General features: G+C 53.4%; 1 protein-coding gene and 1 long non-coding RNA gene across 6 annotated transcripts in view; one reads left to right on the top strand and one right to left on the bottom strand.

Annotated features, from left to right (window-relative positions):
• Positions 1-24,934, top strand: part of LOC127395136 (uncharacterized) — a 90,455-nt gene that overhangs the window by 52,796 nt on the left and 12,725 nt on the right. The gene's annotated exons all lie outside the window — the stretch shown is intronic.
• AKAP8 (A-kinase anchoring protein 8) lies at positions 1,114-24,776 on the bottom strand. 5 transcript variants are annotated; one of them, XR_007891732.1, is made up of 15 exons: positions 24,689-24,776; positions 19,850-19,888; positions 18,906-18,938; positions 16,873-17,152; positions 14,029-14,626; positions 12,674-12,818; positions 11,761-11,808; positions 10,030-10,126; positions 7,976-8,117; positions 6,810-6,903; positions 5,738-5,868; positions 5,011-5,106; positions 3,349-3,531; positions 2,577-2,856; positions 1,944-2,029 (listed from the first exon to the last, which is right to left on the bottom strand). XR_007891732.1 is itself a non-coding variant. In XM_051641584.1 (13 exons), exons 1-13 carry the CDS (start codon positions 24,705-24,707, stop codon positions 1,490-1,492), a joined length of 2,259 nt encoding a protein of 752 aa, XP_051497544.1. In that variant the 5' UTR covers positions 24,708-24,776; the 3' UTR covers positions 1,114-1,489. The 5 variants fall into 5 exon arrangements, 3 of the variants coding, with proteins under 3 accessions (XP_051497544.1, XP_051497542.1, XP_051497545.1); XR_007891733.1 differs by lacking the exon at positions 2,577-2,856 and having other exon boundaries at positions 1,947-2,029; XM_051641584.1 differs by lacking the exons at positions 2,577-2,856; positions 3,349-3,531 and having other exon boundaries at positions 1,114-2,029; positions 11,761-11,805.

Below are 24,934 nucleotides of genomic sequence, written 5' to 3' on the forward strand. Positions count from 1 at the left end.
ACGGGGCGGGGGGGCTCCGGGGGGGGGGGGGGGGGGGTACGGTGGGGGGGGGGTTACCGGGGGGGGGTCTGGCACGGGGGGGGAGGGGCGGGGGGTCTTGTACGGGGGGTGCAGTGAATGGGGGGGGGGGGGGGGCAATGGGGCGCACCGGGGGGTACAGCAGGGGGGGACACGTCCGGGGGGGGGCTCGGGGTGCAGGGCACAAGGGGGTGCAGTGTGGGGGTCCTGGGGGGCAATGCGTGTGGGGGAGGTGGTAGCAGTGGGGGTGCAATGGGGGTCCTGGGGTGCCTGAGGGGAACGTGAGGGTCTTGGGGTGCAATTCATGGGGACAGGGGGGTTGTCACCCCAGGGGGGCACTGGGGTGATAGAGGGGTGCAGTGCCCAGGGTTGGGGGCAAAGGAGGGATGTGCCTGGCAGCAGAGCAGCAGGGGGTAGGAGAAACATTGGGGTGTGACATCATCGGGGGGGAGGACAGGGGACAATGAGAAGATGACGCTGCCTGGGGAGGGGTCACACCCAACCCCCCCATCCCAGCACCAAGGGAGGCTGAGACCAGGGCTGAGCTCAGTGCATGAATGAGCACCTGCCTGTGGTGTTGGGGGGGGGGGGTACCACCCTGGGGGGTCGTGGTAGCTGCAGCATGGGGGGGTTGCATGACAGAAAACTGTTTTTTGGACCTGTAAGGGGGTGGTTTTGGGGAAAAAAAAGGCTTTTGGTGAATGCCTAAAGCATAGTCTCCAGGTCCCCCTCAGCCCTGTACATTGGCAACAACCCTGTCACCACTTCCCCATGGGTGGGGGTTTTTTTTGGCAAATGCTTTAGGAAGCAGGTTTGGAGATGGAAGGGCTGGCCACAACCTACACGTTGCCAGAAAAAGGGTTTTCAATGACTTTGGTCACCTGAGTCAATCCCCACCCCCCTCCAAGCTGAAAGAAACTCACGACAAGATAAACTAGGGTGTCTTCCAAGAGGAAAAAATTCCCAGTTTTGAGAAATAACTCTATAAAAACTCCCTAAATTGAGGAATTTCCTACACTGAGGAATTCCCTGAACTTGGGGGGGGGAACGGACGAGGGCTCCATCCCATGTTCCAAACCCAACGAGCCGCCAGGATCCAATCATCACCTTTATTCATTTTTCCAAACCTCACTTTTATTTCATTATTATTGGTGGGGTTTTTTTTCCTATTTCTTTCTAAAATCCCCCCAAAAAAACAACACAACCTCCCCCCCAGGGTGGGGTCTCCGGGGCAGCTGCTGCTTCCTGGGCTTTTCCTCCTAAACCAAACCAGAACTGGCAGAAACAAAGTGAAATTCAAACTCAACGAGATGAACCAAGCGCCGGGGCTGCCCCCTAACGAAGCAACCAGGTCCCTCCCCTTAATTAAAACCAACATCGGCCACTTTCGGGCCCTGAGCTCAAAAAAAAGAAAAGGTTAAGAAATCAAAAATCAGGGATTACATCATCACCTTCACACAAATATTCACAGTTATTCCGGCTGCGGCTCCGCTGGGGGAGCCTCTTCCTCCTCCTCTTCCTCTTCCTCCTCCTCCCCGCACTCGGCTGCTGCCGCTGCACTCCCCTTTTCCTCCTCTTCTTCCTCCTCTTTGCCTGCCTGACCCTCAGTTTCATTTTGGGGGGAAACAGCTGATTTGGGAGGATTTTCAGGAACAGCAGGTGGTTCTTCGGCACTTTCCAAAGGTGCCGCGGCCGCTTCCGACGTCACCTCCGACGTCGCCTCCGACGCCATCTCTGCTTCCAGCTCGTCATCTTGCAGGAACGGGGGCATCAGCAGCGGCTTGGGGGGCTGATCTTGCTCCCCCAGATTTTTAAGGAATTCTTCCTGTTTGGAAAACTCTTCGGAAGCTTCCGCTGCTTCTGTAGCTTCTTCCAATCCTCCTTCTCCTTCCTGGGCAACCTCGGGGGCGGCAGCAGCGGTTTCGGTGGCTCCTTCCACGGCGCCGTCTCCACCTTCCAAACCTTCCTCCACATCCTGGTCTGTGATTTCATCCGTGAAGGGATCTTCTCCCTGTGGAAAAAAGAGATGGGAGAGAGACAAAGAGTCATCGAGCCGCTGGGAATAACAAGGGAGAGGGTTTTTTTTTCGCAGCCCAAAACCAGCGTGGCGATGGATGTCTTAAAATGGTGGAATAAAAAGTCCAGCGTGGAAAATCCCAAAGGATTTGCAGCGAGAGAACCCCGGGAAAAAAAAGATCCCACCCCTGGAAGGAGTGGAAAGAACTGGTAAAAAACAAAGCTCCTGCACCAAGGACGTGCTGGGGTTCAGCGGCCCCGCTCCTGGCTCGGGAGGAATTTGGGTTTAACAGAGATTATTAAAATCCAAAAGGAATTCCTCAACCTTCCGGCCCCGCAGCCGGATTCCCCTTCCCTCGCTGGGAAGAGCGGCGACGCTTCCAGGTTTCCATCCCGCCTTTACGTGCTTTTCGGGAGATGGAGGAATCCAGACGCAGCCCCCGGCCTGGAGGGGTCTCTGGGAACACCAAGACCCTCCAGATTTGGTGTGTTTTGGTTTAAGGTTTTACGTGGTTTTTAGGTTTGATTTCTGACCTCGTTACCTGCATCCAGGCCGCCGGCGGATCCCAGCACCGCTCCCCTGCGCTTCCCGAGGGATTCTGCTCCCGTGGCAGGAGCAGAGATGCAGGCACAAGTCGTGGTGCTGCTGCCCTAGGCCTGGACCTTGCCAGAGGAGATGCCCCACACACACCCTGCTGTCACCATCCGAGGACAATCCCTGCTGCTACATTCCCAAAGTTCTCCCTCCCTTCGGCACGCCAGCAGCGGCAGGAACCTCGCCTGGAATCTGATCGACCACAGCAGGGGGGAGAGATTTCCTTGCTTGGAAAAACAGGAGGGAAAAATAAAAGCTCTCCAGACCCTTCCTCCTCTTTTTAATTCCCTCCCCACCCTGGGGTTAGTATCTGCCTCGATCAGAGATTCAGACCAGGTTGGCTGAGAAGATCCATGCAGGTGGAGGAGAAACCTCAACGTTCATCTTCTCTGGCTGAGGATCCCAACCTCCGGAGGCCACGGAGAGAAGGGGGGATCACACACCTGGCTCTACCTCGCGATCTGGACCCCAACGTCCGTTATCGCCGGTAAAATCTGCCGGGGGAGGTGAAGTCCACTCGTGGTGGAGACTGTCACAGCTTCCCTTGGGAAGGGCGAGGTGTCCCGCCATCCCTCCGAGGAGGAATCCTTAGGCCCATGGTCAAGAAATCACCTCTTGATGCGGCCAAGTCTTGATTAAGTAACCGCCCTGCGTCTCCGGCCTCCCTCTGGGGGAAGCTTTGCCGAGGACATTTATGGCGGGGCGGCTCTTGGCATTACCTGCAATCCTGATTTTCCTCCACCCCTTTTCAGCCTGGTTTTGCACCTTGGGAATGATACGGAGACGGTGCTGGGATGGATCCGAGGATCTCCTCCTGCCGCTGGCCCGTGCCGAGTCATTTAGATCTGCCGGCAGCCTTTGATACCGTTGATCATGAGGAGATGTGGACGTGCCTGCGGACCCTGGCAGGGGTAGATGGAGTTGCACTTGAGTGGTTCCAGTCTTTTGGGGGGGGTTTATTTGTTTTTAGTTTTAAATTTTAATTCTTTTTTAGATTTCTCTGAGAGATCCCAGAGGTTTGCACCTCCACAGCCCCGAGGGCTCCTGGCTCTCTCTCTCTCTCTGCTCCTGGGGGTACCGCAGGGTTTTTTATCTCACCCTCCTGTTCAACGTGTATGAGAGGCCGGTTTGAGGGGAGAGAGGCCCCGTCCTCCGCCGACAGACCCTCCGCTCAACGTCTCTTTTCACTGGACCCAGAGGGTGGAGTCGCAGTTTTTTTTGTTAGGTTTTTTTTGGGGGAAGATTTTTTTTTTTAATAGCAGAGACTGGGCTTGAGGAGAACCAGCTCCGTCCAGGGTTAGCCCAGAAATCAAACCGTGCCGCCGGTGGGCGAGGGGCAACATCTGCTCCCCCGTCGGGGGGGGAAGGGTGTGTGAGGGCATCTGCCTGCCCCTGGTTGCAAACAAGGGGTTTTTTCTCCTGCAGGATCCTGGGGCTGTTCCCGGATTCCCAGGGAACAAGGAGCCAAAAGCTTCGTTTCATCTTCGCCCGGCGGGGGAGGTTCCCACCTCTCCTCTCTCTCGGATCCCGTTAAACCCGCCACCGGATCCGCCGGTGCTCCAGGCCGGGAATAACCGCCCCGGCTGGCGGCGTTCCCGCACGGAGCCATTTACCCCCCATGCTCTGAAGACTGTGTTTGCCTTCCAGGCTTCGTTCTGGCATTCCAAAGGCTGGTTTGGGATAAACGAACCCTACCCTGACCTCTCCTCCTCGTGCTCCGTCTCGGCTCTGAAGATCAGCTCAGGGTTCTCTGCCACTTCCCAAGGGAAGAGGAGGAAAAAAGGGGGGGGAACTAATGAGGGTGTTTCAATGGGATTTCCCCCTCCTTGGGGTGCTCAGTCATGTGGTCAAGCTGCCAGGAGCGCCGCGGAGCCCGGCTCCTTAAACGGGGTCCCAATTATCCCACCCCAAGGCAGGGTCACAGGTCAGGGACTCCATGTTGGAATCAATCCCAGCGGGACCCAAGCGGTGGTTTCCCGACCCACACGCTCACTTCTCTGTGCTGGGGGAGACCTGGTGTGTGTGTGTCCCCTCAAGGCCAGAGCTCGAGGGTGGGTGTGGGAACCTGGAATTCCTTTGGCTGGTTTGGTTTCTTTCATTATGTTCCCGTTTTGGATGGTTTCATTAATTGATCTACAGGCGCCTGGGAAGGAGAGCAGGTCCCGTCTGCGAGTTCAAAGTCAGGAAAAAAAAACACCAGGAGAAGTGGTGGAAAGAGGAAAGAAACCAAACCCACCATTTAGAGAGAAAAAAAAAAAAAAAAAAAAAAAGGCAGCAGGTGGGACCTACGCTTGTCCCCGTCGCGCGGCGAAGCGTCGGTCACCATGGCCGGAGGCGGCTCCGCTGCGCGGCAGCAGCCGCTGTGTCTCCTGCTCACTCACCTTGAGGTATTTTTCCAGCATCTTGACAATGTGTTTGTTGTTCAGGACACTCTTGGCCACGTGCAGGCTGGTTTTCTTGAACTGCTCAGCAGCCATCTGCAAAGGAACCCAAGGTTCCAACAGGGAAGAGTTCAAACAAGGAGCTCAGCTTGAGAGTTTCTATTTCCTTTCTCCCAGGGTTTGGGAAACCTGACCTCAGATCCCAGAAAACATCATAAAAAGTGGTTGCGAGGGAGCACCCACCTCCTCTGCTAACACCAGCCCTGAAGGACGCGTCAGCTGCAACAGGTGGACCATCCCCCTAAATACCCTGAGATCAAGTCCAGGACATTCATAGAATCATGGAATGGTTTGGGTTGGAGGGATGTCAAAGCTCATCTAGATCCAACCCCCACCATGGGCAGGGACACCTCCCACCAGCCCAGGTTGCTCAAAGCCCCATCCAACCTGCCCCTGGACACTTCCAGGGATGTCAGACACCAAAACCCCTGCGCTGAAGGCTGGATCTCCATTCACCTCCCACTTCTCATCCACTCATGCTTCCCTACAGAAGGACAAACCCCACAATCTTCCCACAACCCCTCAGAGCTCCCAGCTCAGCGGCTTCATCTCATGGTGTGATCCCAGATGGTTTGAGGGGTTTTTTGGAAGCTGCAAATAAACCTGGAGCACCTGGACACGTCCCCCCACCCCGGCAGAGCCCATTAGAAGGAGCAGGATGGCTCACCCTGCGGTTCCTGTTGTGGTCAGCAGATCTGAGGTGCCTCTGGAGGAGGTGGTTCTGGGCAGGGATCAACATGTCACAGGCCATGCAGTGGGCAGCCTCAATCTTCTTGAAGAAATGCTCCTGGCCAATCCCTGCAGCCAGGCCCAGGAATCACCCACAGGGACAAGGGAGGTGATCCTCCCTTCCACCCCCACCCCTCAGCACGGCCAGGTCAGCCCCTATATTCCTTCCAGTTTTGGCTTCCAAAGACACCAAAAAAAAAACCCCTGATACATTCCTCTAAGGTGGGGAGGAGAATTATTCTGCTCTAAACCAGATAATTCCAACCAGAACCCAAGGGAAGAGAGATGGGGACAACAGTCTGAGGGCCAAAGAACCGTTTTACTCAGTTCTATCCAGAACCAGCCCGTCCCTCCAAAAATGTGTTGGATAAAGGTGGGACAACGGGGGCTTCTACTGTTCTGGGTTCCTCCTCAGGGTCAGATTTTTTAACTAATGTGCAGCTCAACTGAACTCTGGTCATAGAAGCCCAGCATCCCAGACTGGTTTGGGTTGGGAGGGACCTTAAAGATCATCCAGTCCCACCCCCTATCATGGGCAGGGACACCTCCCACCAGCCCAAGCTGCTCCAAGCCCCATCCAACCTGCCCTTGGACACTTCCAGGGATGGGGCAGCCACAGCTTCCCTGGGCAACCTGTTCCAATGTCCCAGCCCCCTCATCACTTCCAGTTCAGCCCACACTGGGGACCAGCACTGTTGACCCATCAAATCAACTCTGCCACTTTCTTCTAACATTAAAATCAACCCAGGCTCCATCTGCATTAACCCAACAACCCCAAAACCCCACAATTCCTGGCAGTTTTTCCCTGGTCACTCCAGTTTGGTGCCCACAAGCGTCGCTGCTGCTCTTGGAACCATGACGGGCGTTCCTCCGCACCCACCACCAGGATTTATTGCTCAAAGTTGGCAAAAAAAGGATCCAAAATGGAGCCTAAGTGAACTCCTTCCTTTTTGTGCTGCTGACCCGCTTTGGAGCATCCCCTGCTCTCTGGACACAGGACAGACACTCACCCTTGAAGGGATCTGGCTTCTGCTTTGTGCCCTCCTTCTCCGTCAGCTCCTGGCGCCGCTTCTCGATCTTCTTGTTGCGGTTGACGATGTACTCCTGGGGGGGCAGAGGGGACCTGATGTGCTCCTCACGACCCACCCAGACACTCAAGGAACAGAGGGGACTCGCTGTGCTCCTCAAGACGTGCTGTGCTCCTCATGACCCACCCAGACACTCGAGGGGCACAGTAGACCTGCTGTGCTCCTCAAGACCCGCTGTCTTCCTCAGAACCCACTGAGACACTTAAAGGGCAGAGGAGAAGACTTGCTGTCCTCAAGACCCACTGTCCTCCTCAGAACCTATTGAGATCCTTGAGTGGCAGATCAAGAGCTGGGAATATCCAAATTGAAGCCAAGGAGAAACCCACTTCCACCTCACCACCAGGTTCCTTGTGGGAGACCCCAAATCCTTGAGATATGCCCCCAAAAGGCAAACACGGGCTATCCAAAAGATATCCCTTCCCTGGTCTGTATTCTCACCTTCCTCAGCTCTAGACATTGAGCTGGCAAAGACCATTTCTGCAATATTAACTTCTGGCCTTTTTGATCAAATTCATACAATTAACTTCCCCTCCTGACTGGTGAGAAACCACGTCACGCTGACGTCAGCGGGTGACGTGGTGACAACGGCGACGCGGCCAAGCTCGTCTGGATCAACCTGCAGCCCCTCCAGCTCTCAGGTGACTTTGGGAAGACAAGAGCAAGCCTGGAGAGCCCAAATTATTAGGGCTGGAAGGTCCAAATTAAATCCAAAAATCCCAAATTGTCTGGATATCCTAAATTATTGAGCCTGGATATCTCAAATTAAGGCTGAACATCCCAAATTAAGCCTGGAAATCCCAAATTATCAACCCTGGAAATCCCACATTATCAAGGCTGGATATCCCAAATTATCAAGGCCGGATATCCCAAAATTATCAACCCTGGATATCCCAAATTAACAAGCCTGGATATCCCCAATGATCAGGCCTGAATATCCCAAGGGATCAGGCCTGGATATTCCCAGTGATCAGGCCCGGAAATCCCAAACAGTGCCTGGGTATCCCCAGTGATCAGGCCTGGATGTCCCCTGGAATCCCGGCTAACCCAGCAGGGAAGCAGGAAGGGCTGAGCCAGCAGCCCCCACCCACCTGCAGGAACTCCACGGTCTTGTCCGGCAGTTTGGTGCCGATGTAGCGCAGCGTCTCCCTGTGGAATTTGCTCTGGAGATGCTTCTGGATCTCCTCCTCCTCGAAGCTGCGAAACTTGCAGACGGAACAGGCAAACTGGATCCTACCAGGAGCAGTCACACCAGAGGTGAGGAACCAGATCAACCCCACGAGGCTATCCCCAACCCCTGGTAAGTTTCTGCCTCTTAGTTTTTCCAAGTGCTCTCCTCCCAGTTTGACCTTCTCATGGATCTTTATCATGGCTGCAGGACCTGCACAGATTAACCACCATTCACTTTTCCACATGGCAGGAATTAGCTGGATAGTGGCATCCAGAGGGCAATGCTCAATGGCTCAATGTCCAGATGGAAAGGGGTGACAAGTGGTGTCCCCAGGGGTCCTTACTGGGACCAGTCAAGGACATGGACAGTGGGATCGAGGGCATCCTCTGCAGGTTTGGAGATGACACCAAGCGTGGGTGGTGTGGTTGACACACCACTGGGCAGGATGTGATCCAGAGGGATGGGATGGCACCCAGAGGGATCTGGACAAGCTGGAAAAGTGGATCAAGCTGAATCCCTGAGGTTCAACAAGGCCAAGTGCAGGGTCCTGCACCTGGGTAGGAGCAACCAGAGCTACCAACAGACTGGGATGAGGTGATGGAGCAGTCATGGGGAAAGGGACTGGGGCAACTGGTGGGTGAAAAGCTCGATATAAGCAATGAGCACTTGCAGCCCAGAGAGACAGATCGTGAGCTGTCACCAGCAGCGTGGGCAGTAGATCAGGGAGGGGACTGTCCCTCTCTGCTCTGCTCTTGGGAGACCCCACCTGGAAAAGTGGGTCCAGGTCTGGAGCCCCCAATGCAAGAGGGACATGGACCTGGTGGAACAAGTCCAGAGAAAGGTCACAAAGATGACTTGAGGGCTGAGGCACCTCTCTAACAAAGACAGGCTGAGAGAGCTGGGATTGTTCAGCCTGGAGAGGAGAAGGCTCCAGGGAGACCTTAGAGCACATTCCAGTGCCTGAAGGGGCTCCAGGAAAGCTGGGGAGGGACTTGGGACAAGGGCAGGAGTGATGGGATATGGGGCAATGGCTAAAACTAGAGCAGGGCAGATTTGGAGTACACGTGAGGAAGAAGTTTGGTGCTGTGAGGGGGGTGAAGCACTGGCACAGGTTGCCCAGAGGTGGTGGAGACCCCATCCCTGCAAGGATGGTTCCAGGTCAGGCTTGATGGGGCTCCAAGCAACCTGCTCTAGTTCAACAGGTCCCTGCTCACTGCTGGGGGGGCTGGGCTAGATGACCTTGAAAGGTCCCTTCCAAGGCCATTCTATGGTTCTATGATTAGAACACTCTCCTGGATTCCTAACCATACTCTGAGGGACCTACTGAACACATCAGTGCTCTCCTCATAGAACAGCCATAAACCACCAACAGGGACAAACTCCACTGAAACATCCAGTTCCAGGCTCCTCAGTTCAAGGAAGATCTTGAGGTGCTGGAGCAGGTCCAGAGGAGACAACAAGGCTGGTGAAGGGACAGGAGGGAAAGTCTTACAGGGAGAGGCTGAGGGAGCTGTGGTTGTTTAGCCTGCAGGAGACTCAGGGGGGACCTTCTCACTCTCTACAACCACCTGAAGGGAGGTTGTGCTCAGGTGGGGTTGGACTCTTCTCCCAGGCAACCTGTAACATGGCCTGGGCTGAAGCTGCTCCAGGGTAGGTTTAGGTTGGACATTAGGAAGCACTTCCTCATGGAAAGGATGATCAGACATTGGAATGGACTGCCCAGGGAAGTGGTGGAGGCACCGTCCCTGCAGGTGCTCCAGGAAAGGCTGGAGGTGGCACTTAGTGCCATGGTCTGGAGAAGTGGTGTTTGGTCAGAGGCTGGACTTGATGATCTCAGAAGGTCTTTTCCACCCTCAATAACTGTGATTCTGTGAAATCAGAACACCCCTCCACTCCCCCCAGCAGAGTTATCCCACATCTGTGCCCCCATGCCAGTATTTTGCCACGAATGGTCCATCTTCTCCTTTTCCCTACCTGTCCATAGCTCGGTCCCTCATCCGATCTCTCCTCCGCTGCTTCTCCCTCTTCTTCTTCACCTCCTCATCATCATCCTCGCAACCATCTCCAGATGCTGCCGGGGGAAAGCAAAAGGAATGATTGTGTTCCCAGCCTCCACGGTGCTGCCTGGGACCCCAAGCCCTCAGTTTCCTCTTTACTCTCAGCTTTGGGAAGTCACCATTTCTTTTGGTCTCCCCCTCCCAGCTTCCAACCATAGGGAAGCAGCAGCTTCTTGCCAAGGTCTCCAAACCCTCCTTGAACATCCCACAGGAACTTCCAAGTCTTTGTAGTAGAACAGGACAAGCTATGAATGGGAAGTCCCAACTTCCACACCTCTCTGCCTCCCTTCCTTGGGATGAGCTTCTCCTTCTCCCCCAGTCCTCATTTTTTTCCCCCTTTCATGAGGCTGGAAAAGCTCCTCAGGGAAGAGAAGACACCAAAGCCAGCAGAGATGCTGGAGGAGCAGCTCTGGCTTCCTTGGGATGCTTCTGGATATATCCCTCATGTTGCCTTCCCAAGAAATCCTTGACAGTTCTTGGGAAAGCAAAAAATAGATCTAAGGATTCAGCTGAATTCATCCCTGCAATATTTTGGGGTAAAAAGCTGTGAGTTAGGGAATAATTCACCTGGGATGTTTTTAGGGGAAGTAGCCCAGAGACACTCGGGCATCAGAGGGAAGTTTCAGGAGGAATTTTAACCCCCTCTTGTTTCAATCCCCCAAACCAACCCAAAAGCAGCAAGAAAAGGCCTACAGGTGGTTTTCCCCAGGTGCCCAAAGGCAGGAGGCACAAGGTGGTGGGGCTGGTGTGTTTTACCACAAAAGCCCAATCCCAAACCCACTGAGATGGATTCAGCTGCTTTAGACCACATGGGGTGTGACATTAGTGCTGGAAAACACCTCCACCTAGTCCCATTTGTTGGAAAGTAATAATCAAAATCAAACAAGGTTTGTCTCATGGCTGAAGCCTCCAGGGAGAATGATGGTATTTTCTGCTCTGTGAGAAGAGGACATCTCATCCTCCAAACACCGTGGGGGCAAAGAAACCAGAGAACTCTGGGTAGGAGCACCCAGAAGGTGAAGCAGATGGATTTGGGGCAGGATCATCCCAGGAACAGGGTTTAAGACTCCACCTTCATCCACCAAATGTCCCCAGTTCCCGTTCTCCTGGAAAAGAGAAACACAAGAAGATGCTGGTGTGACTGGAAGTTCCCCAGAGACCCCCCAGGCAGTGTCAGCTGGGGATGAAACACCCATTTGTAGAAATGTTCCTGAAAAGAGTAATTTTCTGCCTCTCCTCGTTGTGGGTCAGGGCTGCTCAGCACTTCCCACTGTCACAATTTAAATACCTGGCAGCTGAGCTGCTGCTCTGAGGAACCCTGCCCCAAAGGTCACCAGTAAAACCAACAATAAACCAAGCACTAATTTGGATTCAGCTCTAACTGAGCTGAATCTGAGCCTGGCCAGAAGCAGAGGTGCAGGACCAAAACCTTTCCCCTACAAGGGATTTTCAGGCACTTCCCAGGCCAATCATTCCAGCTGAAGGGCACAGGGAAATAAAATGATAACGAGCAAGTATCATTCCAACCCCTGGGCTCAAAACGGTGTTTCTGGGAGATTTTAAAGATTCTGACCCACAGAAATTGCCCAAATGTTTCAGTATTTCCACATTTACTACACAGATGAATAAAATAAAAGGTTACTTACACCTTTGTCAGCTTCATCTCCTGATTTTTCTTCTCCTTCGCCCTCATCTGCTGCACAAAAGAGAAGTTACAGAGTGGTCATCACGTTGGCAGAGAGTTCTGGAGATCATCAATCCAACCCCCTGGAGAGCAGGGTCACCTCCAGCAGATCCCACAGGAACCAGCTGGGCTGGGAATGTCTCCAGAGCAGGAGACTCCACAGCCTCTCTGGGCAGCCTGGCCCAGGGCTCTGCCACCCTCCCAGGCAACAAGTTCCTCCTCCTGGGGAGCTGGAACTTCCCATGTTCCAGCTGCTGCCCATGGCCCCTTGTCCCTGGACACTGCTGAGAAGAGCCTGCTCCCACCCTCCTGACCCCCCTGCAGATCTGGAGCAGCCTTGAGGAGACCCCCCCTCAGGCTCCTCCTCTCCAGCTCAGCAGCCCCAGCTCCCTCAGCCTTTCCTCACGGGCCAGATGCTCCAGTCCCCTCAGCCCCTTGGTGGCCTTTGCTGTCCCCTCTCCAGCAGCTCCTTGTCCTTGTGCCCACTATCCCTTATCTACAGCAGATCCCACTGGAATAAGTCAAGAAGCTGGTGTTGGGAGTGAGGGGGGTGTCTATTCTCCCATTTAGCTCTCCATGGGCCCCCTAATAAATCACAATCCCTGTGCTCACAGCTCAGAACTCCACAAACAGCTTCTTGGTCTCTCCTCACCCATCAGCCTCTGCTGGAAACTCTTACAACCTCAGGCATGAAATTTGATCCCAGGTGCACAACACACAGACCAGGAAGCCTGTGCACTCCTGGCAATGTTGTGACACCAACGACTACAAAGAACAGAACAGCCCCGACACGGTGACACCTGCCGATAGCCGAGAGGTACAACAGGCCAAACAGGGGGTGGGGAAAGGGGTGGTCAGAGGCAGGACAGGCTGGTACCGTTGTCGCTGTCGTCGCCCTCGCTGTCGCTCTTGGCCTGTTTGCTGTCGGGCTCGTCGCCGCTTTGCGACTGTTTCCGTTTCCTTCCTCCTCCCTCCCCGTCCGAGCGGCCCCCGGAGCGGTTCCGGAATCCTCTTCTCTTGGGCTGAAGAGGGAAGAAATCACTTGTGGTTATGGTGTGACTCCTTCACCTTGGAGCACTGGAAGAGGCTCCCCAGGGAAGCAGGAATGGCACTGAGCCTGACAATATCCAATAAACACTTGGACAACACCCTCAGGGACATGGTGTGAACTTTGGGCTTGTCCTGTTCTGGGGCAGGAGTTGGACTGGGTGATCCAGGCTGTTCCAGGAGGTGGCTGAGCCACCACCCCTGGAGACATCTAGAAAGACACATGTGGTGCCCAGGGACAGGGTTTGGTGGTGGACGTGGCAGAGTTAGGGTAGTGGTTGGACCTGATGGTCTTGCAGGTCTTTTCCAACTAGGGATACTGTGATCTTCATAGAATCATGGAATGGTTTGGGTTGATAGAGACCTTGAAGATCATCTAGTTCCAACTTGGGGGTTCATTCCTGAGCTCACAGGCTCTCCTCCAAGAGGACAAGATCCTTGGGATCAGGGCCATGGGTCTCCTCCCTGTTTTTCCTCTGTCCCCATCACAGAATCCCAGACTGGTTTGGGCCAGAAGAAACCTTAAAGGTCATCCAGTTCCACCCCTCTGGATGGGCAGGGACACCTTCCAGCAGCCCAGGTTGCTCCAAGCCCCATCCAACCTGCCCTTGGACACTTCCAGGGATGGGGCAGCCACAACTTCCCTGGCCCAGGCTCTCCCCACCCTCCCAGCCAAGAATTTCCTCCTCGTGTCCAACCTCCAGCTCCCTCTGCCAGTTTCAAGCCATTATCCCTCATCCCATCACTCCCCTGCCCTTGTCCAAAGTCCCTCCTCAGCGTTTCTGCAGGCATCTTAAAGGTCTTTTCCAACCAGAATGATTCTGTATCAATTAACTTGAGGGATGTAAAAAAGCTTAAATAACCAAACATTCCATCCCTCTGCTCCATATCCTCAAAAAGCTGGAAGTCTCATCCCCCTGCAGACTTGTTTTGGGCTCTAAAAGGATTTTATAGTTGGGTTAGTGACCCCTGAAAAGACTGGGGAGGGGTGAAGCATCCAGAGCCTCCATTTGAGGAGCCAATGGTTGCACAACAAGCTTGGTGACCCTCTGGTCTATCCCATATTCATTATTCCACCTCAGAAGCAGGATGGAATTAAGACTAAGGCTTCTCCAGCACAAGCCAAACCCAAGCAAGAAGCAATTTTACCAAGAAACAAACCCAACCCAGCAGGTGAGGACTCACCGTGAGCGCGTTCATGTGCCAGGGCATGGCCCCCATCCGGTCTCTGTTCCGTTGCCTGCCCATTCCATAGGGCACATTCCCATACCGGCCCATTCCCATGCCTGACATCCCCATCATGCCATAGTCATAGTCTCCATAGTCACCATAATCTCCATAGTCGCCATAATCCCCGTAATCCCCATAGTCGCCGTAGTCGCTGTAATCGCCGTAGTCGCCGTAGTCAGGAACGAGGGCTTGGGAAAAGAGGGAAGGGAGCCTGTTGGATCCGGCCCCCCCCATCCCACGCCCACCCATGTAGTTCAGCTCGTTCCAACGAGCCGAGAGGCGCTCGGAGCTGGAGGAGGGCATGAAGTGGTCGTTGCGGTTGAAGGCGTTGAGGCGCCCGCGGTTCTGCACGCGGTTCTGGCCCCGGCCGCGCAGGAGCCCGTAGCTGTTCCCGCGGTTCCGGGACTGATCCCGGCGGTTGTCAAACTGGCTCCCGAAGGAATCGTTCCGGTCACCTCCAACATCCCCGTAGTCGTAGCCAGAGCGGTACAGGTCACGGTCGTTCATGGAAGACCTTGAGTCGTATGAGTCGAAGGACTCAAACCTGAAGGAGCTGTGGGGGAGAGAAGGGTCAGACAGGAAGTACATCATGGGATGAGTTGGGTTGGAGGGACCTCAAAGATCATCTAGATCCAACTCCCACCATGGGCAGGGACACCTCCCAGCAGCCCAGGTTGCTCCAAGCCCCATCCAACCTGCCCTTGGACACTTCCAAGGATGGGGCAGCCACAACTTCCCTGGCCCAGGCTCTCCCCACCCTCCCAGCCAAGAATTTCCTCCTCGTGTCCAACCTCCAGCTCCCTCTGCCAGTTTCAAGCCATCCCCCCTGGTCCCATCCCTCCTGCCCTTGGCCCAAGTCCCTCCCCAGCTTTCCTGGAGCCCCTTCAGGCACTGGGAGGCTGCTCTGAGGTCACTTTTCAGCGTTTTAATTAACCTGTGTAATTGGATTGATAACATTCCAATTTCAGGAAAAGACAAACATTTTCATCCACTGAAAAACACTTCAAGCAACTTCTTTTGGAAATCAAAGCTCTCAGAAATCTCAAGAGCACAGAAAAACCCGTCACAACCCAATCGCGGCAGCAAAAAACATTTTGAAGATAAAATTAACTTGTCAAAGTGTTAAAGTCCTCCAAAAGTACTTGACAAGCAGAAGTTGGTGTTAAAAATGGACTGAACCCCATGTTTTAGTGCACAGCCATGTCAGAACTTTGCAGCACTAAATCACTCTGGATTATGTTGTCCCAGAGGAAGAGCAGATCCCAACAGCTTCCCCAGGGAAATCCCCCTTCTCCAGGTCTCAGAGCTGCACCTCCAAGTGGGAATTAATGGGGATAACCCCTCAGCTCCTCCTCTGAGGGCACAGCCAGCATCACATGGCAAAAAAAGGAGTAATAAGTCATTTCTTCAGGAACTCTTACCAAGTTCAATTATTATTTCAGGAGCAAAACACAGAGTGACAGACGGGTGGAGTGGGAAGGGACCTCTGGCGATCACCCAGTGCCACCCCCTGGAGAGCAGGGTCACCTCCAGCAGATCCCACAGGAACCAGCTGGGCTGGGAATGTCTCCAGAGCAGGAGACTCCACAGCCTCTCTGGGCAGCCTGGCCCAGGGCTCTGCCACCCTCCCAGGCAACAAGTTCCTCCTCCTGGGGAGCTGGAACTTCCCATGTTCCAGCTGCTGCCCATGGCCCCTTGTCCTGGCCCTGGACACTGCTGAGAAGAGCCTGCTCCCACCCTCCTGACCCCCCTGCAGATCTGGAGCAGCCTTGAGGAGACCCCCCCTCAGGCTCCTCCTCTCCAGCTCAGCAGCCCCAGCTCCCTCAGCCTTTCCTCACGGGCCAGATGCTCCAGTCCCCTCAGCCCCTTGGCGGCCTTTGCTGTCCCCTCTCCAGCAGCTCCATGACCTGGGGTTCTTGGAAAATAAACTTCGATGCTTGTATTTTACCTGCCCCAAAAGCGTGTGCACACCCCTGACAGTCTTTATATAAAATACCCCAAATGTAACAGATCTGATCTAAACATCAACCATTAGAAGCACGTTCCAACATTGACTCAATCCCTAGACTTTGCAGAAACTTTTTATTCATAGTTTTGAGGTTTCTTGAGGCTTCTTTGAACAGCTTTTTTCCCTCTGCCTCCCTCTTTCTGCTCAGTAATTACATACATACATACATATATATATTTAATTTTTTTTCTTCCCACTGGGTTAAATGGTGCCAGGCTGGAGATTTGTTTCATGTTGGGCTGCCCAGAGAGGCTGTGGAGTCTCCTGCTCTGGAGACATTCCCAACCTGGCTGGGTCCTGTGGGATCTGCTGGAGGTCACCCTGCTCTCCAGGGAGTGACAGTGGGTGATCTCCAGAGGTCCCTGCCCACCCCGAGGACTCTCACAGAATCATAGAATATCAGGGGTTGGAAGATCATAGATACCAACCGCCCCATCAGAGCAGGACCAAAACTAGGGAAGGTCACTCAGAAAGGCATCCAGACAGGTCTTGAAAGTCTCCAGAGAAGGAGACTCCACAACCTCCCTAGGCAGCCTGGCCCAGGGCTCTGAAACCCTCCCAGTCAAGAAGTTCTTCCTCATGTTGAGGTGAAACTTCCTGTGCCTCAGTTTGAATCCATTGCCCCTTGTCCTATCACAGGGCACAAGTGACAAGAGGTTGTCAAGACGTTTTCTCTGACTGTGATATAATACTGGTGGTGCCCAGGCCATCACAACAGCTTCAACTGACCTGACAGGCCTTGAAAACCATTTTTTTTAGTATTAAAAAGAATTAAGAAGCAGCACAGTCACCTCTCCTGGTCCTCCATGCCCTCCCCTGTGCCGCCGCTGCCCTCCTTGGACAGCATGTCCAGGCGCTGGTTGATTTTGGCGATGATGGAATCCGAGTTCTCGCTGCCCGCGGCCTCAGCGCCGTAAGAGGTGACGGGCATGGTGGCCACCTCGGGGTTCATGGCCAGCTCTGAGGGCTTGGGGGCTTCCCAGCTGCTGGAGGTGGCTGCAGCATAGTTGTAGGTGGCAGCTGTGTTGGCGGCTGTGGTTTGGGTGTTGTAGTAGTCGTAGCCTTCATAGCCTGGCAGGAAAGGAAATAAAAGCATGAAGTGGTTTGGAGGAACCCTCAAGATCATCTAGATCCAACCCCACCATGGGCAGGGACACCTTCCAGCAGCCCAGGTTGCTCCAAGCCCCATCCAACCTGCCCTTGGACACTGCCAGGGATGGGGCAGCCACAGCTTCCCTGGCCCAGGCTCTCCCCACCCTCCCAGCCAAGAATTTCCTCCTCATGTCCAACCTCCAGCTCCCTCGGCCAGTTTCAAGCCATCCCCCCTGGTCCCATCCCTCCTGCCCTTGGCCAAAGTCCCTCCCCAGCTTTCCTGGAGCCCCTTCAAGCACTGGAAGCTGCTCTAAGGTCTCCCTGGAGCCTTCTCCTCTCCAGGCTCAACACCCCAACTCTCCCAGCTTATCTCCAAAGCAGAACTGATCCAGCCTTGGATCATCTCTGTGGCCTCTTCGGGACTCCCTCCAACAGCTCCCTGTCCTTCTTGTGTTGGGGACCCCAGAACTGGCTGCCCACACTGCTGGTGACACAGCCCAGGACACGGGGGGTTTCTGGGCTTCAGCACATGGTGCCAGCCCATGTGGAGCTTCTCCTCCACCATCACCCCCATGAATATTAATATCCCAAGGAATACTAATTAATACAATATCATAGACACAGGGATCAGGAAAAACAAGTTAGATGCCAGGGGATCCTTCCAGGCCAGGCTGCAGTTGGGTTCTACCTCCTTTAAAAGAAACCTGGCCTTTTAAAGTGAGAAATACCAAAGAATCTTGTTGTCCAACCCTAAAATCACCAGGAATTTCCTCCTTTGATTGATTTTAAGCTACCGAAAACCACTGTGCTGCTGGTGGTGTTTGCAACCTCTGGAGAAGATCCTGAGCTATTTGTGTCTCAGAGCCTCATAAAATGACACAAAACCCCCCAAGTGGATGGGCCCATCACTGTGTATCCAGCAAAATAGGACCAGGATGAAAAAATGGAATCAGAAGACCTTGTGGCAAGACACCACAGCTTCATTGTGCCTTTGTCTTCCCCATCTGCCTGTGACTCATGGTTTTATTTAAATTCCAAGGTCCCCTGGGCAGGAACAGCCTTTCAGCTCCACCTCAGCATGAATCCTTGTCTGGGACATCCAGGCTTAACAAAAAAAGAGGATTAATAGAAGAAAAGAAACACCCTCATTTTCACCAGTGAGTCTAACTGGGAGGTTTGAACCCACAGCCCGAGGTGCAGCTTTTGGTGTGATCCTGAGAGGACCAGAGGAGTAACAATTCCTAAAGTAATCTCACTTGGGAATGCATAAAGAGCAGCTTAAAGCAGCCCCAGGATCTAAATTGAGGCCAATTAACTAATTGCTCCCAGAGGAAAAGTTAATTTAGTGAAAGCAAATCATGGCTGGTTGAGGGGAGTGGCAGCATGGTGCCAGGAGGACCCGTGTGAAGGTGCAGGCAGCTGCCTGGGCCCCAGCAACGGGAACTGGGAATGGGAAAGACATGAACCCTCCTCAGCCACAGGCTCCAATTCCTGCTGGGAGCAGCCGAAGGCTGAGCCTGTCAGCAGGACAGGGCTGCTGCCTCAGACAGAACCAGCCCCGGTCTGGGGCAAGGGGAAAAGCCACAAGTAAGGGGGAGGTAAAGGTCTGAGTCTGCAGAATCTCCACCAACTTCCAAGTGGAGACAGTTGATGGAGCTGGAAAATGGCTCCAACTCCAGGGCCTGAGCAGGACACCCCAACACCAGAGAGAAAGAAGGGTTCTAGCTCCTACCTTGCCAGCTTGTGGCGTTCGTCCCGTAAGTACCTGAAGGAGGCAAAGAGAAAAGAGCTTCAGCTCCTACAGAAGCAACAAGTTCAGAGAATAAATATTGATATAAAGTCACTGATAGCTGGTAAGAATGATGGATCCTTTTGCATGGAAAGGGGAAGGAGGAAGGAGGGGTGTGAGGGGAAGGAGGGGTGTGAGGGGAAGGAGGGGTGTGAGGGGAAGGAGGGGTGTGAGGGGAAGGAGGGGTGTGAGGGGAAGGAGGGGTGTGAGGGGAAGGAGGGGTGTGAGGGGAAGGAGGGGTGTGAGGGGAAAGAGGGGTGTGAGGGGAAAGAGGGGTGTGAGGGGAAAGAGGGGTGTGAGGGGAAAGAGGGGTGTGAGGGGAAAGAGGGGTGTGAGGGATAGAAGGGAAGGGAGGAAGACTTCCAAGAGCCAATTATCAAAATGAACTGAATAACAGATACTTTTTTAAAATCTATTTTTTGAGATATTTTCATACATCTGCACTGGAAAAGGGCTCCAATTATCCCACAAAACCCCTGGGGTAGCAGTAAAATCACAGCAACTCCCTAACTGTTGGTTTTAACTGCTTCTTTGAGGAGGATCCGCACTGCTGGTCTGCAGCCCTGCAGGACTGCTGGTCCTGGTCAGGCTGGGGAGAAGTAGGAAGGTGAAAGCCCTAAGTTCAGAGCCTCCCAGGACACCTGGTTTTGTGGCAAAGCACCATGTTAACTACAGGCAGGGCTGTGACCAGTTCATCCAGTACAGGATACTGGGAATCACAGCACATCATAATATGTCAGAGAAAGCTTTTACCGAAACCAAGCAGGGGGTCACTAAAACATGTAAAGAAAGACTGAAAAAAAATTATTCTGACATTATTCAGGCTAGAAGGATGAAATAATCAGTTCTCTTCTAAAATAGCCTTTTTTTAACCCACCAAAACTCACCTTGGGTGTTGGCAGCCCCAGTATTCCAGGTGCCATAACCTGCAGGAAAAAAAAAAAAAAAAAGCAGGATCAGGGCTCTGCTGCTTCCCTGAAGTGACTCTAGATACAATAAAGTCTTTAATTGCAGCTGCAATTCTGCTTTTTTTTTGTTTGGGACACAAGGATGAAGTGAGCCCTGGGTTTTCTTTCTCATTATTTCAGCATCTAAAGGTCAAGATGTTTGGAGTTAAGAAAAAGAACTCAACCAAAAAAAAAAGTTGTTTGGAAGAGAAATGAGTTGTAAAAGGTGCTGGATGGAAAGAGGGTGCAAAGATTTGTTGAGAGAGAAAATTCAGGGGATAAATCACCCCAAGACCTGAACTGGCTACTTCCATTGTGTTATGTCCCCAAAGTGGCCTTTTCCCTAGGGAACATCTACGGGGTATGTGACCTCAGGGGACCACAGGCTATTGCAGGAGCCAATCAAATCCATGGATCCCTCCACTCCTTGGCACTAAGTGCAGGATTTGGGCTAAGGAGGCTTCACTCCAGTCTTTGTCTCCAGGTGGGAGCAGCAGTCATGGGCCAGGACAGACAGGAACTCCCAGCACCACTTCTCCAGCTCCTTTACATTTTGTTTTCCATGCCAAAATCAACCTTCTATCCACTTGAAACCTTCTCCCAGGTTTCCAAGGTGGACTCAGCCTCCTCCTGCAGTGATCCCTGAGACACTCACAGAGCTCAGCCAACAATTCTATCCACTCCAGGGGCACTAGAGGAACAAATCCAACAAATCCTCAGGAGCACCCCAATTAAACCCGGAATTCCAAAGCAACACACTGGGTGTCCTGCTGGAATATCTCCCAGAGGTTTGGCTGCCACTTCTCTGCAGGAAAACCCTTTTTTTTTTTTTTTTTTAAATCTTGATTTATTGTTCTGATCAGAAAAATCAGCTGTTCCACAAGCAGAGCTGCTGATGCCCACAATGGATCCAAATAATTCCCACACTCCAAACTTCTCCCTGTTTCTCTCCTGGATCAGGAGTTTCCCTTCAGCAACTCTCCCTCCAAACATTCCTGGCTGAGAAAGAAGCTGCACAAGCCAAAAAGAATCACACACACCCCCCTCCCATTTCCTTCTTCTTTAAAGATTTAAGCTGCTTTTCAGCACCAATTTGGCCAAAATTGATCTTTCTGGAAGTAGCCTCCAATTTTCCAAAGCCTTTCTAGCTTTGGCACCAACCCCAAACTTCTCAATTTTTTTGGAAGCAGCCCGATTTTGCCAAACTTCTATGTTTTTTGGGAAGCTGTCCCTGATTTTGCCAAACTTCAGGGGAGAACAGCCCTGAGGAGAAGGATCTGGGTGGAGAATGGATGAAGAACAGCCCTGAGGAGAATGACCTGGGGTGGGAGGAGATGAGAAGCTGGACAGGAGCCCCCAGTGAGCGTTGGAGCCCCGAGGCCAGTTGTGTCCTGGGCTGCATCACAAGAAGTGTGGCCAGCAGGGCCAGGGAGGGGATTCTGCCCCTCTGCTCTGCTCTGGTGAGACCCCACCTGAAGTTCTGGGTCCAGCTCTGGAGCCCCCAGCACAGGAGAGACACGGAGCTGTTGGAGGGGGTCCAGAGGAGGCCACAGAGATGATGGGAGGGCTGAGCAGCTCTGCTCTGGAGACAGGCTGGGAGAGTTGGGGTGTTGAGCCTGGAGAGGAGAAGGCTCCAGGGAGACCTTAGAGCAGCTTCCAGTGCCTGAAAGGGCTCCAGGAAAGCTGGGGAGGGACTTGTCACCAGAGAGGGCAGTGACAGGACAAGGGGGAATGGTTTTAAACTGAGAGAGAGGAGATTTAGGTTGGACATCAGGAAGAAATTCTTCACCATGAGGGTAGGAAGGTGCTGGAACAGGTTGCCCAAGGGGGTTGTTGATGCCCCATCCCTGGAGGTGTCCAAGGCCAGGCGGGATGGGGCTTGTGCAGCCTGGTCTGGTGGGAGGTGTCCCTGCTCATGGCAGGGGGCTTGGAACCTGATGGTCTTTAAGGTCTTTTCCAACCTTCACCACTCTGCGATTCTATAATTTTGAAAGGCTTTTCTTCATGTTTTTGGAGGGTTCCTCAGTTTTTCCAGCCTTTTCTCTTTGTTTGGAGATGATCCCTGATCTTACAAAGCTTTTCTATTTCTGGCAGCAGCCCCCAAGGTCACAAAGCTTTTCCATTTTCTGGAGAAACATCCAGTTTTGCCAAGCTTTTATTTTTTGGAGACAACCCCCAATTTCTCTTTCATTTAAAAGATTAAATTTAAAGCTTTTTATCTTCCAAAGTTCTCTTTTTTTTGGCAACACCTCCTCATTTTGAAACACATTTCCTTCTTGAGAGAGTCCCACATTTCACAACACCTCTCTCTGGAAGCCCATATTCCTTCAAGGAATGAAGAAATCCAAGTTATTCCAAAGACCACAAGCTTTCAAGACACCTCAAGAACGTGATAATTAAGAGTTCAATTCATTTTGAAATGAAAGATTAAGACTAAAACCCTCCTTGATGAGACACTTGGGTATTAATGACTCCATGCTGATGTCCAGAGGTTGCATTCATCTGTTCTGCACATCCCTAAACATTCCCAGAATGGAAAAAAATAAATCAGTGGAATTCATCATCATCCCCTTATCTGTCTGCACAAAATCAAGTGCAGAGCAGGAAAAAAACAACTTGGAAGGCACCAAGTGGTGAATTTTATCAAGCTGAGTGCACCATGAGTCCTGGCTTGCAGTTTATTCCCAGGACAGGATTCCCAGAGCTGGAAAAACTGCTTGGGATTCGTTTTTCTTTGCACAAGTGGAGCATGAATCCAGAGATGATGGAGCAGCACCAAGAGATTTCAGTTGTTCAGTCTATGTGAAGCACTGAGAAATTAATTTTAACACGCACAGAAGAAAAAGCCACAGCCCAGGAAGCAATTCCTTCCAGCAGCAGAGGTCCAAGGTTCTCTTATTTCAACAAAGGACTTTATCCAGGGAGAACAAAGATGGCTTTCTGCTGGAATCATGAAGTATTTACATCAAATCCACACATCCCACACTCCAAGGCAAGGCTGGGATGTAAAAGATGTTCTTCCCGAAAACCCGCTTGTGTGGAACTGCATGATTGCCAACAGGAAGAATGAAGGGGCTGGTTCTGAACTGGGCTGCCTCCACCTGAGGGTGGTTTATAAAACCCCAAATGCCTAAGAATTGAAAGAACAGCTTTGGTTTTATACTATATAACAACAAAACCCCACAACAAGACTGCTGAGGGGTTGAATCTACTAACAGTTCTGTGAGGTGAGGGGAAGATTTCAGCTCTAAGCAGCTTTTTAACATCCTTAAGCCAACAAAATCTTCCTCTGGAATAATTTTCAGCCTCATAAACTCTTCCAAGCTGTCTATCCAGACTCAGTAAAGAGAGCACTCACAGATGATGATTAAATGCACATTTAGGGTGGTTTTAATCCTATCACAGTTTCTCACCTCATTTTGATGCCCCCAAAAACCCCACTTTCAAAGCATTTAAAGGCATGATGGATTTGTTGCCAGGCACCAGAGCTCCACCAAGTTGAGAAGACACCAGCCTGGAAAGAGCCAACTTGTCAACAGGTTTGTATCAACACAACGTTGGGATGAATTATGAATGACCCCTGCAGGAAAAGCTCCGTGCAGGGCGTGAGGAGCAGGACGAAGCACAGGCAGAAAGGGCATCACGGCTGTGGTGTTCACAAAAACCCCGCTGCAGTTGGAGTTTTGTTATAAAAACCAAGGAAGTGCTTTAAAAATCGCCCTCCTGGGACCTTTGTGTCCCTGGAGCAGAATGGAAGCAAAGCGGGAAGGGGACGGAGGCTCCAAGCACGGCTGCTGGGATGAGATCCGGGAGCTCCTCCTCACCTCACATCCAACTCAACTTCATCGAGGGCTTTGAAACAGCCAATATTCCCGTGACAAACTCCGATTTGGGGCATTTCTTCCCACCTCCACCAGCCTTGTTCCAGAGCCTGAAGAGCCGTTAAGCGGCAGAAGCCGGGGAGGGCCCCGACACTAACGAACCTTTGATGAAGGATCCCGGGTTTTTCCACACACAAACCGCTTCCCTGACGCCGGTGGATGAACCTTCCCGACTGGAGCTGCCTTTCCAGGCCGTTTCGGTGCATTCCCACCGGCTTCTTTACGCCCGATTTGACGCCGTTTAACCGGCTGGGGTTGTACGTTGTGGAGGAAAATACCTCGGGGGGCACAGACCGCGCGGGAGGGACCCGAGGCGGGGACACGCGAGCCCCTCCTGGCGGGGCTGCGGCTGATGCCCCAACACGGCTCCCGTTCCCTCCCGGTTGCTGCTGCTTCTCCCGGAGGAGTTTGTGTGGAACCGGTGCCCGGGGAGGGAAGAGGGGAGCTCAGCCACCCCAGGAGGGGATGATCCAGCCGCTCCCCCCCAAGCCAAGCCGGGGAGGGAACCGGGGGCCCCCCGGGAACCGCAGCCGGCGGGGAAGGCGGGGGGAGCGAGGGACGCGCAGGCGCCGCCGCCATTTTGTGTCGTCTTCAGAAATGGGACCGGCTCCATTTCCGCCGCAGCGCGGGGGGGCCGAGCAACGACCCCCCCCCGCCGAGCAACGCGCCCACCAATCAGCGGCGCCCTAACGCTGAGCGGCGCGGCGCGCAGCCAATCACAGGCCGCGCCACCTCACGGGAGGCGGGCACAACGCCTCCCGCAGCGGCGGAGCCCCCCCCCCACCTCCTCCCACCGCCGCCGCAACCGCCGAGGCAGAAGGGAACCCGGAGCCGCCGCCCCGGTGGCGGGAAGGGGCAGGGCCGCCCCCGCAGCGCCCCGCGCCCGCCCCGCGCCTACCGCCGTATCCCTGCTCCATCGCTCCGCTCCGCCTCGGGCCCGCGGCTCCGCACTGCCCGCTCGAGCGCCCGTTGCGCAGGCGCGACGCGCCCGCCGCCCATTGGGCCGCTCGGCCTCTCTGTCCCGCCCACGAAGCTCCCCATTGGCCGCTCTCCAGAAGCCCGCCCCCTCACCCACCATTGGCCGAGCGTCCCTGGAGGCGCTGTCCTCCCTTCCCTCCTATTGGCCAACGCGCCCCTGCCGCTT

The sequence above is a fragment of the Apus apus genome, chromosome 29 (assembly GCF_020740795.1).
Source record: "Apus apus isolate bApuApu2 chromosome 29, bApuApu2.pri.cur, whole genome shotgun sequence".
Lineage (NCBI taxonomy): Eukaryota > Metazoa > Chordata > Aves > Apodiformes > Apodidae > Apus > Apus apus.